General features: G+C 48.4%; 1 protein-coding gene across 10 annotated transcripts in view; it reads right to left on the bottom strand.

The window, feature by feature from the left end:
* The window catches only part of RGS6 (regulator of G protein signaling 6), a 476,765-nt gene that overhangs the window by 33,537 nt on the left and 424,327 nt on the right, over positions 1-18,901 (bottom strand). For all 10 annotated transcript variants that reach the window (XM_079768733.1, XM_079768734.1, XM_079768737.1 and 7 more), the window contains exon 15: positions 14,240-14,426. In XM_079768733.1, the coding sequence (XP_079624859.1) occupies positions 14,240-14,426 (187 nt within the window). The remainder of the gene's footprint in view (positions 1-14,239; positions 14,427-18,901) is intronic.

Here is an 18,901-nt window from a genome sequence, read left to right as displayed (position 1 = left end):
TAGGAGGGAGAACATGACCTTTTGAAGGTGGGCTGCATAAGGTGACCTTACTCTGCCAACCCTGTTGCTAGCCTCTGGCCATCCCCAGGACAATCTCAAATTGCCCTATCAAAGCAGATGCAAGGCCTGGTCTGTGGAAAAGCAGAATCAAGAACCTCTGCAGATCTCCTGTGCCCCCTGCAGGGCCGTGACTTCGCCCCTCTGGACTGGGCCTTCCTTTCCCACAGGCTGCAGATCCAGGACTCCTCCACCCTCCTCTCCTCCACCAAGCAAAGCAATGGAGCCTTTGATGTACCCAGTTCTGGAGCTCTGTTCCTTCCTCCTTGCCAGCTTTGTCTTGGAAACACAAAGACAGTAAACAGGGGGTGGGTGAATGGAGTACTGAGGTTTTTCTGGGAATGAGAATTAAGATAGGACTCAGGGTCTTTGGCCAGTTCCCAAATGCAATGAGTTTATCACTGCCAGGGACAGCAAGTGTACAAAGCTTTTGGCAGTGACCTCTATTGATTTATGGGGGGTTCTGGTTTGTTTCCCCTGCTCTGCAGACAACCGTCTTAAAGGGGAATGTATATCCAGAATCCGCAAAGAGCAGGAGAGCCACTGGTAAAACCAGCCAGCCCCTCTAAGAGCATTCCCGAGGGGCTAGAGAAAAAGAAGCTTGCACAAAATTTTCCTCTTCTTTTTTTTCCTGGCTCTACCTTTCTCCATCTCTCCTTCCCTTTCTCTCTTTTTTTCCCTCCCTCCTTCCCTACCTTCCTCCCTCCTTTTTCCCTCTCTCTTCCTAAAAAAGAGATGATTGAGTTGACTGTGAAAGCAGCACTACCAGGGCCCACACCTGCCTTCCTGACCCGGGGGAGGCACCCACTCCAGCGGGAGGATGGCTCTCCATAGACTGAGAAACAGATGATCTAGAGCTCCAAGTCACACTGACCATCTTACACAGTTCCCACAGGGGCCTCTCTTCTCCACCCTCATTTCCCTCCTTGGGCCTGGCCCTGGGATAGGGAAGGCAGGGAGGTCGGCCTGCCTGGGAGGCTAAGGTGGAAGCAAAAACAACTGGAATCAGTAGGGTCCATGGCACATGTGGGAGCCGGAGGGAGTGAGCAGGGCGGGCTGTCTCTACACCACACCTGCCACAAGTCGATGTTTTTCTGGGACAGTCCTCATTTGGAAATCTCCTTTATTTTTTAGACAAAACACAGGGACCCTCACAAGCATTAGGAAGGTGATCAATCAGACAATTGCCTGAGGCCTTGGGCCCCAAGCATGCTGGAGCAGTGAACCTCAGAGCACCCTTCTGTGTCCTCTTTGCTGCGGGGCCCTAAGACAGCTGAGATCTCACTTCCCAGCTTTGGGACGGCCTCCAGGGGTGGGAAACCGCGCAGCTGGAGCGTGGCACGGCTGCCAAGAGTCCTTGTGAGTTTCAAGTGTCCTATTTTCCTTTTCCCAGGTGTATGTGCCTCGTCTCTGCCCTCCGTCCCCGAGCTTCCTGGAACGACATGCAGACTCTGGGAAGTGTTGAGTCCCTTGGGTCCCTTGGAGGAAGATGAGACTGAGGGGCAGAAGGTGATGCTGCTATGTGGGGTGGTGCAAAGGGAACTGGGCTGGCAGCTCAAGGCTTGCATTCAGGTCCTGACTCTGCCTTTTCCCAGCCCTGTAAATCACCCAATCCAACGAAGAAATATAAGTGAAAGCACCACAAAAATTATATGCATGTAAGGTAATAAAAATCACTGGACTTCACGGCGTGACTGTCCTTGCCAGAGGTGGATGGGGATGAGACGAAAGGCCGAAGATTCCGCGGGGGAGGAGGAAAGGTGGGCAGAGTCCAGCTCTATTATTTTAGTTGCTGTTGTTGTTTGCTCTGAATCAGTGCTTACGTTTAAACCAACCCATTTTACAGATGGGGATATGAAAACTCTAGAAGGTTAAGTGACTGGCTCAAGTACAGACCTAGAATTTGAACCCAGAACTGTATGACCCCAACGCTCACGCTCTTCCCTTGCAACATGCTGCTTTTCATTGTCCTTGAGTTGGGAGTTTGAGGGGGAGTTAGTGTTGCATGGCTGAGACAAAGTCCTCAATGTGGGGCCAGCAGAAATGGTAAGGACCGCCTCTCGAGTCCTAATCGGAGCCATCCTAGTAGGAGATGCAGCCACTGCTCCCCATTCCCTTTCGGGAACCATTCGCTCCCACCACTGTCAGTGATGGTGAGGGACAGGTCATCCAGGGTGACACAGGGTCTGGTGTCTCACCTCACAGGTTGTATACAACTTGTCTTTCCTACCAGAGGAAGGTCCCCAACCTGGCAAAGCTCTGAGGGCTGATTGGGGCCCTTGGGAAGTCATAAGCAGCAAGTCTGTATATAAAAAAAAATTACCCAGGAGATCTCCTTTCAAGGGGCTCTTGAATTTCTTTAAGTAAAGGTCTTCAGACCTTAGGCATGGTTAGCCAAAGCCTCAGGAAAATTAACATCTTTTCAACATAGGTCCTACAGGAGGACAGAGGGCGGGGCTGCGCAGTGGTGGAGAGGATGTGTCTGCTTAATAAACTCAGAAGAGGCATCACGGCAATATGGACACCGGCTTGGGTCAAAGACAGTAGCTTCTTGTCCTCATGGATGCAGCTTTGGATGACCATCCTAGGATCATGTGGATCTTAAATAAGAAGCCCCTGTTTGAATTTCTTTGTCCTTCTAAGCAGGGCCTCAGAGGACCTTTTCCACATAATGCAGCATTCAAGTCCTAAGAGAGTGTAAGAGTAAATTATCATTTGCCTATACCCTGCAAAGCATCTGTATAAACATGTTTAATTTAACTGGCCAAAGGGCACAGCATATTGATGCTGTTCAATCCCCATGCTTAGATAAGAGTAGCTTCAAAGATAGCTTTGCATATTGCCTTTTACCTACCCAAATATCAGGGGCATTAACCTAGGTGTTTTCCTTTTCCTCTTCAAGGTCATGGGGCTTGGTGCAAGAAATATATGCTCTGAAGCCTCAACAAAAACACTTCGCAATTTAGTTTTCTGATGCCTTCTCTCCAGGAACTACTAGTCTGTGTGGTAATAAACAGTACCCGACCACAAACAACTGATTTGTTCTTTTCAAAATGCATCCCACCCTCTGTGGTTCATCTCCCCGAAATAAAACCACCCACAGGATGAAATGAGTAACTCCTGGAGCAAGCAGAGCCGTGGCGTTCTTTGTTCAAATATGTCTGGCATGGGAAGTCTACCAGGAAATGCCCTCCAATCGAGGATTAATATCAGGAAACTTGGTGCAGTCTTGTGATACTGGCACACAATGCCACCGCCTCCACCACCGGGGCAAGGACCAACAGCTTTCGCCAGGCCAGGAGATTTGGATTTCTGAGGCATTGATGGTGAACATAAACATGTGCTCCTTTGGGCTCTGGTGTTTAAACAATCAAATGTTAGAAGCCTTGCATTCCTTAATCAACTTGCTTTTAAATATCTAAGGATAGGTGATAATAAAAACTTTTGACTAAAGGCTTCTTGTCTGTTCAAGATGGGTGTAGACTTCAGGGTGTATTTTTCAGCTCTTGCATTATCCTGACCTCATTTTGGCCTTGAGATTGCTTTTTGATCTTTTCATGCACAGATGATGGCCAAGTAGAGTTTTGGTAACTTAGATTGAAGTCTGCTTAAGGGAAGGGATCCTCCTACGTACAGTATATTCCAAGAGCCTAGAACATCTGTACCTTATATGGGTATTCCAAATTTTGCTGAATTGGCATATTGTAGAGATTTAATTAAACTAGTATTGATCATCTACTGTATATATTCTCTAAGGTTATTTGGCAAGCTTTTTCAAAGTGGAAAGCCAAGCCCTAGCCGGCTTGGCTCAGTGGATAGAGTGTTGGCCTGCAGACTGAAAGGTCCCGGGTTTGATTCTGGTCAAGGGCACATGCCCGGGTTGTGGGCTTGATCCCCAGTATGGGGTGAGCAGGAGGCAGCTGATCAATGATTCTCTTTCATCATCGATGTTTCTATCTATCTCTCCTTCTCCCTTCCTCTCTGAAATCAATAAAAATATATTAAAAAAAAAAAGTTAAAGCAACAATATTTTAAAAAAATGTGCAAAGCCAAGGGACAAATTGCCCCCCTCCCCTTTAAAATGATAGGTACAGCTGAGAGTGCTGTAATTCTGGGCTGAGTTGTCAAGAAAATTTTTTTTAAACCTAACCATGTTACAGAGCATTATTTTAGTATTGTAGGGACTTATAAAAGGAAAAGAAGACAAGACCAAATGCCTACTCTCATCAAAGAACTTTGATATCCAGAGGTGCTGGAGGTTAGACACTGCAGATTCAGGGCGAGGTGGGCATCTCAGCAGATACTGTAGGTCAGGAAAATAGTGGGGCTTGGACAGCTAGGAAGCCTACGAGAGAACCTGCAGGGAACAAAGCCAATGGGCAGAGTTGGTCCACCCCATTCAACTGTCAATCCACTTGATGAACAGATTTCCAATCCAATCCAATCCAACCCAATCTCAATGAAGTGTTTTCTTAGGCCTGCTCTGTTTTGTTTGTAAAGAATGATGTACTTTTAGACAAGGTCTGCCTAATGGCAAAGAGCCACCGGGGCCTTCTAATTCCTTTGCAATTTCCCTCAGTATAGAACTTTATAGCCCACAGGCCAAGGTCTCCCAACTTCAATGGGAGAGTGGATGTTCATGAAATGGATGGATGGGGAGAGAGACGAATTGAACAAACCCAGTGACACAGTCCTTGGAACATCATTGGATGCTCTGAGACTTTAAAAATTGAAGCGAGGCAGCCACTCCACCAGCCAGTGGACTCTCATCTCCCTCCTGCAGTCTGCGGAGGCTCTGGGAAGAGGCGAATGCCCTAAGAGGGAGCCTTAGGTTCTTGGTGCTTCCTGTGGTTTCAGTCTGTCCTCCAAAACCCGCCAGCAAAGCTGTAGACCACATGCCCCGAGATTTAGATGTCGTTTGGCTCTAGCTCACTCTGCCCACCACCATCTGCTTCCCCCTCTTGTAGCTCCAAGCCTTCGAAGCTTTCTTACTGTTTTCAGGGTGAATAAATTCATATTTCTTAGGATGACCCTCTAGGCCCCACAAATATGGCTCCTATATATTTTTTTCAGCATTTCCCCCCAAGAACTCCTTTCAAGAGCAGGCATCTTCTTGGGAGAAGTCTTTTTTGATCCAACTTGGAATTATGAGACCCCGGGGAATGCAAGAGACATTAAGTTTTGTGAGCACACATGTATGCATATGTAGCACTTTTTACTTATGTAATTTTCAGGGCTACTGGCTCATCTGATTTCTCAAAAATCCTTAGCGGGTTGAAGAGAAGACACCACCCTCATTTGACAGATGAGGACACTAAGGCACAGAGTGAAGATCGCCTGAGACCACATAGCAAGTGGGTGGCAATGGAGGTCCTCTGAGGCCCCACAGTTGGAAATAGAGATTTCAATCCCTGACATTAAGAACTGAGTCCTTTAAAGAAAAAAACCATGGCCCATTTTCCCTTTTTTTTCTCCTCTCACAAGGCTAAATCTGTGAAATTGGAACAACACAGCAAACAGCTGAGGGCTCTGGTCACAGCCCACAGACCTTTATGGAAGATTTGGTCTTGGCCCAAATTTTCAAAAAAAGCCAAATGGATCAGCAAAACACAAGTGCAAATGCTGGGCTCCTGCTGACAGGGTAGCTTGTGAAATATTTCCACAGGAAGCAAACACAGGCAATTAACTTTGCTATAACAATGCATGTGGTCAAATGAAAACCGAATCCTCAGAGAGAGCCTGCACCCCGCCCCAGTCCCCATTTCAAATGGATCCATAAATCTGGCTGGGCCTTCATCTGACTACTGACCCCTAATAATAGGGCACATGCTCACACTTCCATCGGTATTCTGATTGGGGCAGGGGGAGGGGAGGGCTCTGAGAACCATTGTGCCCAGCTGAGGAAGCCATTCAGAGCTCCTGATCCCGGGTGGGGTAGGGCCTTAGATGTCACCTTTCCCACTCTTCAGATGGGCAAACTGAGAAGAGCAAGCTGGAAGAACATAGATGTATAATCCTAGACAGAGCATGTGGCAGAAGTCGAATCAAAGCCTGCTCCTTGGCTGTGGGGATCAGAGTTTCTCCAGCTCTCACATAACAGCCAAGTCCTCAGTACTAACCATCCAGGGGCAGTGTGATCTGAACAGCAGACCCTTCGCCAGCAAGTTGGGAGATCTGAGTGCAAGTCCTGGCTGGTCAGGGGTTGCTAAGGATCTCAACCACCTTTCCTTACCTGGAAACTTCAGCATCACAGCTGTGTAGTTGGTGCAGGAAGCCAGAGTGGGCCAGGAAGGGTAAGGCAGTGGGAATGTCATGGTACTGGCTGACTTCTCCTTGGTTCATTCCATGACTCAACTCCAATGCAGAAACCTTTGCAGATGGGGAGGTGGGTGGTGGTAGGAGGGGGTGGTTGCTGTTACCACACCAAGATGAAGTCTCCTCTAATCTACTCTCCCAAATAAACTGAAGATTAATCACTCCCAGCCCTCTATCTCTAGGACTCTAGATTTCTTAAAGCATTTCAATGATTTTCATGCACAGGAATCTGAAATTATGGCTTGCTGCTCAAATCCAGCCCACTGGCCTTTTCTTTTCTTTTCTTTTCTTTTCTTTTCTTTTCTTTTCTTTTCTTTTCTTTTCTTTTCTTTTCTTTTCTTTTCTTTTTTCTCTCTTCTCTTCTCTTCTCTTCTCTTCTCTTCTCTTCTCTTCTCTTCTCTTCTCTTCTCTTCTCTTCTCTTCTCTTCTCTTCTCTTCTTTTCTTTTCTTTTCTTCCCTCCCTCCCTCCGTCCCTCCATCCCTCCATCCCTTCCTCCCTCCCTCCCTCTTTCTCTTTCTCTCTTTCTAGCTATTTTTTTAAGTCCTGCAAGCTAAGAATTATTTTACATGTTTAAATGGCTGAAAAAAATCAAAAGAAGAATAATACTTCATGAAAAGTTATATGACATTGAACTCTGTCCATAAAGTTGTTTTGGAACATAGCCACGCCCACTCATTTATATTATTTACATTATGTTGTTAGAGCATAGTTGTTTTTATATGGCAGAATTGAGTAGTAGTGACATAGACCATATCACTCACAAAGGCTGAACTTTATACTACCTGCCCCTTTACAGAAAGAGTTTAGATTTTAACCAACCCCTGGTTTAGTGTAAAAGGCAGGCTACAGAATCACCCTATTTGCATAATCACCCTTTACATTTTAATTGAGGAAGAAAATACCCTAAAATAGAAGTTATCTCTGGGTGCTAAGGTTATGTGCAATTTGAATTTTTTCACCAAACATGTTAAATATAAAAGTATAAAAAATATTAACAACAATAGGAGAATAAAATAGTAAATATTTGTCCTAGCCTACAGTGGGTCAGACACTTTTAACTGCTGACATGCTGAATTTTACCTAATCCCCTTCCTACCCCTATGCATAAGTCTCTCTGTCCTACAGATGAGTAAAGGAAGACTCAGAGTTTAAGTAACTTGCCCAAGGCCACACCACGAGGTAGAAGCAATTTGTACATTTATGGTGGAAACACACAAACAAAAGGGAGCAGGTTGAAAACAGAAATTGGTTTAGGAAGAGTGTTCTGTTTGAATTCATAGGAGACCAACCATAACAGATAGTGAGGAACTTAGAGATGCTCAGGGTACCCTCACGTCTAGGCTACCTCAAGAATGAGATATAATGTATTTGGAAGTACCCGAAAAATGGCAGAGCACTCTACCAACGAAGGCTGTGTATTCAGAAACCTGTCAAGGCACAACCTGCCAACTTCCCAAGACTGCCCATCAAATCCCTCTGGAATCGGAAACCACATAAATGTCAAGAACAGAGGACTGATCGACTAAACTATGGTGCTTCCACACAATGGAAGCTAAGCAGCAGTGAAAGAACCAGGCGAGAATCATACTGTTGCTGCTCGTGTTGGCATTACGATCTCCAGACTGCTCTGTGGTAAAACAGGATAAAGCTAATGAGCAATTACATAAAGTATGAATGCTATCATCCATGGCACCCTTGAGAGCCAGGATTCTCAGGGTAGAGAAAGGAGGCACAGATGTAAGAAAGAAGAGGTTAACTAAAACCCCCTGTCATTTTCGTTTTGAATAGAAAGTATCAGTATGAACACAGGATGTATTTTTATCACAAACAACCACCACGTATTTCCTAGCTCTGTCCACGGAAGAGGCCCAGAAGCGATGATCAGCTCAGGAATAATGAACATCCCCAAGTGCTCAGGTTATGGTCCCTAAAGACCATTTCCCTCTAAGGGAAACCAGGAATCCTTGGAGGAATGGCTGGTTCCGGGTCTGGGGCAGCCCTGGAGTATCTTTGCTTCCTTGTTATTTGGGTGATATCAGACTACTGGGGTCATGAGAAGGAGCCAACTGGCCAGAGATGGCACGATTCAACCATCAATAACAATAAACAAAATGGATTAAGACACATCAACTGTGTTTAAATCTACAAGTTTAAAAAGATAACTAAAAACCACACCAAGAAATCCCAATTGGCCACCCTGGACAATGATAGTAAACCACTCACTATTTTGATAACTGGCAAGTAAAGGGAAAGAATCAGACATTTATCTTTTCTTTCCTATATTACTGGGTAATCAAATAATAGGGGTATTTGACTATTTGTATTTCAGCTAATAGGGGAAGAAAGAATGATAGGGTTAGGACACTACCATTTTACAACCTCTCACTAACGAGTGGGTATAACAATAAACACCAGTGGCTGCTAAGACCACAGAAAGAGAGACAACTAAACATTATGCTCTTCTCACAAAAGAGCACAGTACAACCTAAGAAGGAGTGGTGCCCACAAAAATCAATCGTAAATATGATGAAATATCCAAATCAAACGACCAATTTAAAGGAAATACGGTTGGAGAAGTACACGCTAAATAGCACCACAGAGCTGCAATCAGAAAAGCCCAGACTGTGCGAATCTCTACAGGACAAAGAATCCAATTTTGTCATCAAATACATTTTGAGGCAGCAGGGAGAGGAGGGGGATGCAGAAGAAACCTATAGACTGAGGCACGTAGAAGACAGGCCACACAATCTACTGGGAGGTGTGGCACGTGTTTGGATTCTGATTTTACATGCGGGTTAAGAAAAGGCACTTATGGAACTATTAGAAATGTGAACACTTGCCTGACACTTGATGATACTAAGAGATTATTGCTAATTTGTTGAGATTCGATAATGGTATTGTGGTAATTAAATGGAAGAGTCAGTTTCTCTTAGGGATGCATACCAAGTATTTACAATGAAATTATAAAATGTCTTGGTTTATATATATGTGAATACATATATATTTACATTTGCTTTAAAATAACCCATTGGTGGGTGAAAAAAGCGAGGGGGAACACAGGTAGAAGGAGGTCAGTCTTGTATTAATGCTGAGGCTGGAAGAGGGTCCATAAAGATTTGTTGCTCTGCTCTTTCCACGTTCCAACACTTACAAGTTTCATCATAAAACATTCAAATAAATCCTTCCTCATGTCATGCTCAGAGAGATAATACCAAGGCTTAGTGCATCATAGTTCCGACCAGTATCCCTCCCCTAATATTTCAGGAATAATGAAGGGTTGAGCTTTGTGCTTTAGCTTTTAAGAGGGGGCGGGGGGGATCTCATCAGGATAGGTCAGTGTGTGCTTAGGAGCCTACATAATAAGTACACATACAAAAATCTATCCAAAAAAAAAAAAAGATTTCTCATGACAAATATTTTGCTTTGAAGCTGCAAAGGGTATGAGGGACTGGAGACTTCATGCAAAGACAATGAACTCCACAGAACAAAATCTCCCTGGCACAAGCATTCACTGGAGTTCATGACCAGGGAGAAAGAAAAAGAGTGTTGAGGTTGGTAAGTGTTTCCATCCTGAAGTTCAAAGCAAACGACAAGGCAAATCTCAATGACCAGGGCCACTGGTTGTGTTTTCATGCCATTATTCGCATCGGTGCCTCTGCATTTCCTGAATTTGATAATACAGTAATCCCATGGAGGGGACACATTCCAAGACCCCTAGTGGATGTCTGAAACTGTGGATAGTAAGAAATTCCAGTCAACTTCTTCAGCTCTGTTGGAAATATGACGGCAGCTTCTTCGCCCTTAGACGCAGCCTCCCTGGTAATTTTTGTATTTTTCAGTCCAAACCTATTCCTGACTTTGTGTGCCCATCCCTTACTTGCAGCAAATGGCTCCATGTCACTTGTTTCAGGGGGTCCCTTGCTGAAGTATTCGCACAGACTCACGCTTTCTGGTGCAACACGTTGGCATCAACACACTTTCTGTTCATGTCTTCCACCCACAAACTTGATGCCTGTTCCATTTCAACTAAGCACTTACCACGCATTGTGCAGCTTGAGGTGTGACAGCAAAATGAACATGAATTTCTTTTTCCTTCACAATTTCACGGATAGAAGTTTCATTCTTACCTTAGGTCTTAGCAACTTCAGCATACGATGTTTTCTTCTTTCCTTTCTTTTCTTTATTAAGTGGAGAACTTTTACCTTTTTACTTAAAGGAAGCACTTGGCGATTTCTCTGTGGTAAGTCTGAATTGCCAACATCACTATTGCTACACTTGGGGGCCATTATTAAGTAAAATAAGGGTGACTTGAACACAAGCTCTGTGATACCACGTAAGGTGACCTGATAACTGAGGACAGCTACTCAGTGACTAATGAATGGGGAATCTCCAATGTGTGCACATGCTGAGCAAAGGGATGAATCCCGTCCTGGATGGGACGGAGCAGGAGGGCGCGAGATTTCATCTTGTTTCTCAGAACGGCGCACAATTGAAAATGTATGAATTGTTTATTTCTGGAATTTTCTGTTTAATATTTTAGGACCATGGTTGACTGCAGGTAACTGAAACTGCGGAAGGGAAGCTGCGGATCTGGGGGTGCTACTGTCTGTGGTTACTTTTTGGGGAGCACCTCTCTATTCCAGGCCCTGTGCAATGTGATAAGATACCACAAAGAACGACAAAAAGGCCCTGCCCTCCAGGAGATGACAGGCCAGTGGGGGAAAATGACAAGTAATTTCACCAATGGGTGAGGTGCCGGTAGGGTGCAAGGAAGCCCAGGGGGACTCCTACCCCTGTACCCCTGTACATTAGGGCACAGATGGTGGCGAGGCTGGGAAAGAAGCAGAAGCCACAGATGTCATCCCAAACTGCGAGGGAGGCTGGGCGGCGCCGTGTCTAACAATAAGCATCAAGTCAGTTTCTTATTTCCTGGCCCCTAACTTTATTTCCTCCTTCCTCCCTACACCCAGCGACAGGGCTAAGGTTTTATCTCCTCAACTCTCTTCACTTCGCTCACCTGCGGGTCCCGCAGAGAATCCGCGCCATCTGTCCTCCCACAGACATCAGAGTTGGCCCCCACCCCCGCCCCTGACCTGCGGTTTTACTTTCTGCAGTTGTGTTACCTGTGGTCAACCGTGGGCTGAACATATTAAATGGGAAATTCCAGAAATAAACAGTTCCTAAGTGTTGCATTGTCACTGTCCTGAGCAGCGTGATGAAGTTTTACTTTGTCCGGCTCCATTCCACTGGGACGTCAATCCCCATGCTGCCCGGCATCCCCGCGCTGTGGACGTTCCCCGCCTGTAGGCACTTAGTAGCCTCTCCAGTTATTCCATAGACTGTTCTGGTGTCGAAGTGCTCGTGTTCAGGCCACCCTCCTTTTACTTAATAATGGCCTGAAAGCGAAAGAGTGGGGATGCCGGCAACGTGGACGTGACAAAGAGAAGCCACAAAGTGCTTCCTTTCAGTGAAAAGGTGAAAATTCTCACCTTAAAGGGAAAGAAAAAAGGTTGCTATCCTGAGGTTGCTAAGATCTATCATGAAATTGTGAAAAAGGAGAAAGAAATTCATGCTTGTTTTGCTGTTGCACCTCAAACTATGAAATGCACCGCCACAGTGCGTGATAGGTGCTCAGTTAGATGGGAAAGGCGTTGTTTTTGTGAATGGAAGACATGAACAGAAAGCATGTTTTAGTGGATGACAGGTGTTGAGCCTGTGTAAAAATCTGAGCACGGAATTCTCTCAAACGAGTGACACCAAGCCATTTACTGCAATGGGATGGTGACACACATTCAGTAATAGGTTGGACTAAAAACTATAAACATTACTGGAGAGAGAGAGAGTGCGCATGAGCACACTTTCACATACCTTTTAGTGTAGTATATTATTAGAATTGTCTTATTATTATTAATTACTAGAGGCCTGGTGCACGAATTTGTGCACGGGTGGGGTCCAGCCAGCCCACCCTGATGGGGGCCAATCGGGTCGGCTGGTGGCAGGGTCGGGGGGGGGGGGCACAGGAGGTTGGCCACTGGCCCTGCCCCTGATCAGGGCCAGATGGGGGCTGGGCTGGTGTGGGGGCGGCAATTGTGGGAAGTCGGCTGCCTGGCCCTGCTCCTGATCAGTGTGTCTGGGGGGCCAATTTGGGATGGCCAGGGAGAGGGGCCACAGGTAGTTGTGAGGGGCTGATTGGGGCCCCAATTGAGTCAGTTGGCCTCCCCAGTGTGCTTCATAGTGACCGGTCATTCCAGTTGTTCCAGTTGTTGCGGTTGCTTGGCTTTTATATATATACTAGAGGCCCAGTGCACAAATTCATGCATGGGTGGGGTCCCTCTGGGTGGCCTGCAGGATTGGGCCAAAACCCACAGCCTAACGCCACCTGCAGTTCCTACCTGTGGCTCCCACTCATCCCAGCCCCACTGTGCCTGCTGCAGGCTTGCACCCAATCAGTCCTGATGGGGAGAGAATTGCGCTGCCACAGCAGCGCTCGCCAGCCATGAGACCTGTGTCTGATGCCCTCCCAATGGGAGTGGCCTGCAGGATTGGGCTGAAACCAGCTCTCCCACCTCTCCTGAGGGGTCCCAGATTGCGAGAGGGCACAGGCCAGGGTCCCGGATTGCGAGAGGGCACAGGCCAGGCTGAGGGACCCCACCAGTGTACGATTGGGCCGGGGAGGGACCGTGGGAGGGCTCCAGGGTGTGTCTGGCCTATCTCACTCAGTTCCCATCTGCCAGACCCCAGCAGCAAGCTAACCTACGGGTCAGAGCATCTGCCCCCTCGTGGTCAGTGCATGTCATAGGGACTGGTCGACCAGCTGACTGTCTGCCCCTTGGTGGTAAGTGCACATCATAGCGAGTGGTTGAGCAGCTTTAGCATATCATTAGCATATTACGCTTTGATTGGTTGTTCGGTTGTTCTGCTGTTTGGTCTATTTGCATATTACCCTTTATTATATAGGATAGATTGTTGTTAATCTCTTACTGTGTCTAACTTATAAGTTGGACTTTATCATAGGTATTTATATATAGGAAAAATCATAGGGTTTGTTACCATCTGCGGTTTCAGGCATCCACTGGGGATCTTGGAACATATCCCCTGAGAATAAGGGGCACTACTGTAGTTGGAGATCACTAAGGGCACAGTGTAGGGTGGTTAGGAGTGTGAGCTTCATGGTTAGATGTGGGCTTGACCCATGGCCCTGTCAGCTCACTCTACCCACTTTGATGATGTTGTGTTACAGATTCTACTACTGACTTACTATGGGACTTCAGATTTTGTAAAACATCGAGAATTCCCTGGAAAATATAATGCATATACAGTAGGTCCTTGGGTTCTGTTGGAGATCCGTTCCTACAGCGCGATGTAAAGTGATTTTTGCCGTAAGTGGGAACCCACCTACATAAGTCACTCACATGGAGCACATACACAGCAGTAATGAAGTGAAACAGTAAAAAAATTTAAAAGAAAGATAACAATTCCTGACCTTTACTTGTGGTAAATAAATAATAAAAAACATAAAGCACATATGTATATGTGTCGAAATGATGGAACTTTTTTTTTTATAAACACTGTAAATGGGAGATGGCGACGTAACCACGAAACAATGTATGTTGAGTCTGGCGTAACCCGAGGACTGCTTGTAACTGTAAATTTCTGTTTCTAGGTAATAATGTAATGCATCTATGAAAACGATCCTCCTGGAATTTCACTGTGCACCTACCTGGGATGGTTTCCACTGATGGCCTCATAAATAATAAAGCCTGGAATTCAAACTAAACACAGGCCTGGAACGCGTGTTAAAGGGTAGGGTGGTAGAGAGGATGAATGAACACCTTTGGATAGAACCATTTGAACAGATAAGCAAACCTGGGCATCTTCATATGTGTATCTCCCTCCATCTTTGACGTTTTGACTGGTTATCTCATAGCTGTGAGAATCCAGGTTGATTGCACTTGGGGCCCCTGGAGACAGAAACTCTTGCCAGATTTCTTCCACCCTCTTGGCCACATCCTGTAGGGGTTGTTTCTTGAGGTCTTGGACAGCCAACCAGAACCTGAAGCAGAAGCAGAGAGACAGTCAGTTGCAGGGGGCTTAGCATCTGGGCTCTGCTGGACGTGGCCCTAGCACTGACACCCAGGAGACTCATTCTGCTGCACCCTCCACTCTTCCCCGCGGCCACTGCCCAGGTAACAAAGGTTGTAGGGACTGCTCTGAGCATACAGACAGAAGCGAAAAGAAGTACACGTTAGAAGGTCGTTGTGCTCTGGTTACCAAGGAGAGATTTCTCTCCTTCCACATCACAGTTTCCCAACCACAGCGCTGTTGCCTTTTAGAGCAGAATGATTCCTTATTGTGAGGCCTGCCCTGTGCACTGTAGGATGGTTAGCAGCAACCTTGGCCTCTACCCACCAGGTGCCAGTGGCAACCCCTCCACAAGATGTAACAACTAAAAATGTTTCCAGACATTACCACATGTCCCCTGGGAGGTGAAGTCACCCCTGGCTGGGAACCGCTGCTCTACATAGATGCTAGGACACAGACAAAAGTGAGTTCCTGTCACATCTGGTTGGGATCCATTAGTAGACTCATCAAAATGAAGGAAAGATCACAGAAACAGATAGAATCTTGGAATTATAAAGAATATCGGAGCTGGTAGGACGCAGCTCTTCCTGTTACAGAGGAGTTGATTCCCAGCATGGTGTGAGCATATAGTAGACACTCAGTAAAGGGCTGCGGATGGAGGGCAAGCTCATCTGGAACAAAGCGGAAGGGGCGTACATGGGGAACCTCTGCTGGAAGATTCTCCCTGGTCACTTCCATATCACCTCTCATAAACCCCTCAGTGGCAGCGTGGCAGCGGCCACTGGGGGAGCTGGGTGTGAGTTCTTTGCTGCTGCTCTCAGCAGCAACCAGAGCCAAAGCCTGGGCACTAGCTCCCGGGGTCCTGAGATGGTTTCTAAGGCAGCCCTGGAGAAGGCTTTCCCCAGGGCTCAGGTGTGGGTGGCACGCTTGGTGTCCTGTGAACAAGACAGGCCCGTTTCCACATCAATGCAACCTGAGGACAGGCCCCCGGCCGTGTGACTCCCACAGCCACAGGTGTCACACACAGTCGAGCCGACGAAAGGGCAGGGACAAGAGAACTGAAACACAACATGGTGGAAAACGCATTCAATCTGTCATCGAATTTCACCCAAAGTAAGATGTACTTGTTGTTTTTTAAAAGGTTAAGCGTGTTTTTCTGTTGCTGTTCACAGATGTCTTTGCAGCCAAGTGTGTGGCCCAAAGGCACCACTTAGTGGCCAACTGTGGTAATGCAGCTCCATTTCCACAAGGAGAGAAGGCAGGTGCGCGCTAGTTCCGTTACTACATAGAAGTCTTCTCCCATTTGCTGTTTGGGATTCTAATAATCTCCGTGAGGAAACCCTCATGGTTCCCTTGGTGACTCTGAAGAGCACGAGTGAAAGGCAGGGAAGGAGACTTAGGACTTCGCTCAATCGAAAGATGAGGAAGCACAGTTCTGTCCTCATCCCAGCTCTGCTGCTGTCTTAGAATTGTATCTTTCCAGGTGTCTCTTTCCTCACTTGTAAAATGGGTACAAAATGGATGGAGAAATCTGTGACACGTGTTTGAAGGACTTCCCATCCAGGTGTAAGTCTGAAATGTGGTCAGGTCCTGTGGGTGGGAGCCGTGGAGGGGTCAGTGTGGTGGTCACAGGGTCAACGCTGGCCAGTATGATCCCTCAAATTTCACCTTCCTTCTCCAGTGACCTGGGCAGAAGCTGCCTGGGGCTCATGCTGTCACCTGCCCAGCAACACCAGCCTATTCCTTCCTGCCATAGGTCTTCGGTGCACATGCCTTCTGACTGCCAGGCGAGAGGAGAATGGGGGAGGCTCTCTAACCAGAGTCCAGAGGCGGAGGTGGGTGGGGTGGAAAGGAGCTGTAACCCTGCTCAGCTGTGCAGGTGGGCCCTAGAAACCCATCTGGGGAGTGGGTCTCCTTCCCCTGGCCATCCCCCATGTTCCTTAGGTCTCCCTGTCCCACCCCTGGGCCTGCCGTAAATGAAGGAGGTGGCTGAGTGCATAAAGGTGAAATGGTCATTGGGTGATGACAGCACAGTCTTTCTCCACCTGGAGGAGAGTGTGTGATGAGCAGGTAGAGCACAGGGATCCAGCTCTAAAGCAGCAGCTGCTGTTGGCTTTTCAAAGGACCGGAGGGCGGGGAGGGTGAATGGGCAACTCAGCAAGGACCAAGCGAGTCCTCCACAGGCACGTGCTGGGCAGAGGGGAGAAGGGCCTCTCTCAGTGAGTCGCCTTTGGGACGAGTTCCTGGGCTGGAGGCCACTTCTCTGGACCAGTGTCCTTCGGAGCCTACCAGACCCCCATCTCTCACACAGATGGACGCTACTGGGCGATTTCCCGCTCCCTCAGTCAATGGCTCCCTGCTGCCATCTCCTGCCCCCTTCTCTAGGCTGCTCTGAGGGGAGCCATCGAGCCCTCCGGGAAGGCCCTGAGGACCCAGCACTTCAGAGCTTTGCAGGCGCCGTGGTTCCTGAGGCCTAAGTTCCTTTTGAAGAATGATTTAGGCTCCACGTTAATGCACATCACTCAGAGGGTCTGGGGCTGATGGAAATGGAAATTTCAGAATCAAATGCAACAAACTTTTACATTAAAAATGAAAGGATTCCCATCGTCAGGTAAAAAGAAGGATTAAAAAATAGTACAAGAAGAAACAACAAGCCTGGAGGAGGAGGTGCCAGAAAGAGAGGAGGAGGATGAGGAGGAAGAGGAGGGGGAGGAGGAAGAAGAGATGGAGGGAGGAGAAAGAATAGGTTTAGGGGGAAAAGGGGGGGGAGAGGAAAGAGAGGGAGGAGGGGAAGTGGGGGGAAAAGGGGGAGGAGGTGGAAAAGAAGAAGGAGAGGAAAAGAATGAGGAGAGGAGGAGGGAAGAGGAGGAGAGGAAGAGGAGGAGGAGGAAGAAGAGGAAGAGAATCTGGGAGGGGAGGAGACGGGGGATGACATCCCTAGGCAGCTGTTTCCTCTCCCTCACACATGGAGACCCTCTGGGACTTCCGTCTGCCTTGGAGAAGACCTGCCTTACCCCTCTCAGGTGACGGCAAAAACGCTGCCACAGCAGCATCCTGACACCCCATGTGTGTTTGCCAGCACCGGCTCTGAAGCAGCTTTGTGTCAATTTGGAATTCAGAGCAGGCTTTGGTTTGCATTTGCCATCTGCAAGCCCACGGCTGAGCTGGAGCTCTGAGCTGGCTGCCCAGCCGGTGTCCTCGGAAGAGCCCAGCAGCTCCCTCGGCACGTGGGCTGCAGCTGGGAGGCCCACGGAGGCTGCGCAGCTTCTGCTCTTATCAAAAGCCTGCAGGTACCGCTGCTCCTCCAGGGCGCCCGCGGGAGGTGGCTGCCAGCCGTGGCATCCAATCCTGCACTGAGCCCGCGGCGGGCAGCAGAAGGGCTGGCGGGACTGGTGTCAGGGGGGCCACCTGTCCTGCCTGGCCCGATCCTCAGAGCGCAGGCAGGCAGCCCGTGTGCCCGCGTGTGACCTGTGCCCATGGCTGAGGAATGCGGGCGGGCGGACACGGGGTTCGGGGGGCAGGCGGCCTGGGCTCAGACACCACTGGGCTGAGCAGCAGCCTGGACCTGCCCAGTCTGGGGCCGGCTCCCTCAGGACCTGGATGCTGATGGCAACGGCTTTTCTCCTCGTGGCTGGAACAACAAAAACCATTCTCCCTCCTGCCAGGGGCTCTGGGCAGGCCCCGTTCCTAGCTTACACAGCTTTTCACAAACTAGGATGTTCATGGGTTAGAAAAATCCAGTTCGCTTGGTTTGCAGGGAAAAGCAAACTCCACGCAAAGGCAGGGCTTCTGTGCCCTCTGCTGGCCGGAGACTCGGGAACAAGGGTCCAACCTGACTTCGGCTCTTGCTTGGGCGGCAACCACCTGGTGCCAACATCGGGGAGGCCCCCGGCACACACCCCGGAAGCCGAGTTACGTTCACCAGGCAGTGGCTGAGCTGCCACAGATTGCCACGGCGTGGCGGGAGCCACCTCTGTCCCGATTAATCATGTGTTTGGTTAGCGGTGAATCCCCCTGGGCCTGGTGGACCTTCCGAGGTCTTTCCAGGACCCGGGGCCGCCGTCGGAGAGGGGGGCTCTCGACACAAACCTGGCAACTCCCCCGCGCTCTGTTTAATTGCTTCTCCCCTCAGCTGACACCGCGTGGAACCAGGATAATCAATCTGCAGCTCAGAAGAGCAACCCCGCGCTCTCCGGAGGCGGCACAGCTCATAAAAAATGTACGGGGGACGCTCTCTGCTGCGGGTTCTGATGGTTAACTCCTGCCCTGCCGGGCGGCAGAAGGCGTGGCGCCGGGGAGGACAAAGGTTTGTGCAGGGAAGAAGGAGAGGGGACAAAGGCTCGTGCCGTCACTCTGGGAAAACGCAGAGAAGGGAGAAGGGCGGCCTCAGCTAACTCCCAGGAAGTCCCTCCTTCAGCACTGGGGTGGGGTCGGGGGTGGTGGTGG

This window comes from Cnephaeus nilssonii (assembly GCF_951640355.1).
Source record: "Cnephaeus nilssonii genome assembly, chromosome: 4".
NCBI classification, from domain to species: Eukaryota; Metazoa; Chordata; class Mammalia; order Chiroptera; family Vespertilionidae; genus Cnephaeus; species Cnephaeus nilssonii.
This window is presented reverse-complemented; position numbering and strand designations above follow the sequence as displayed.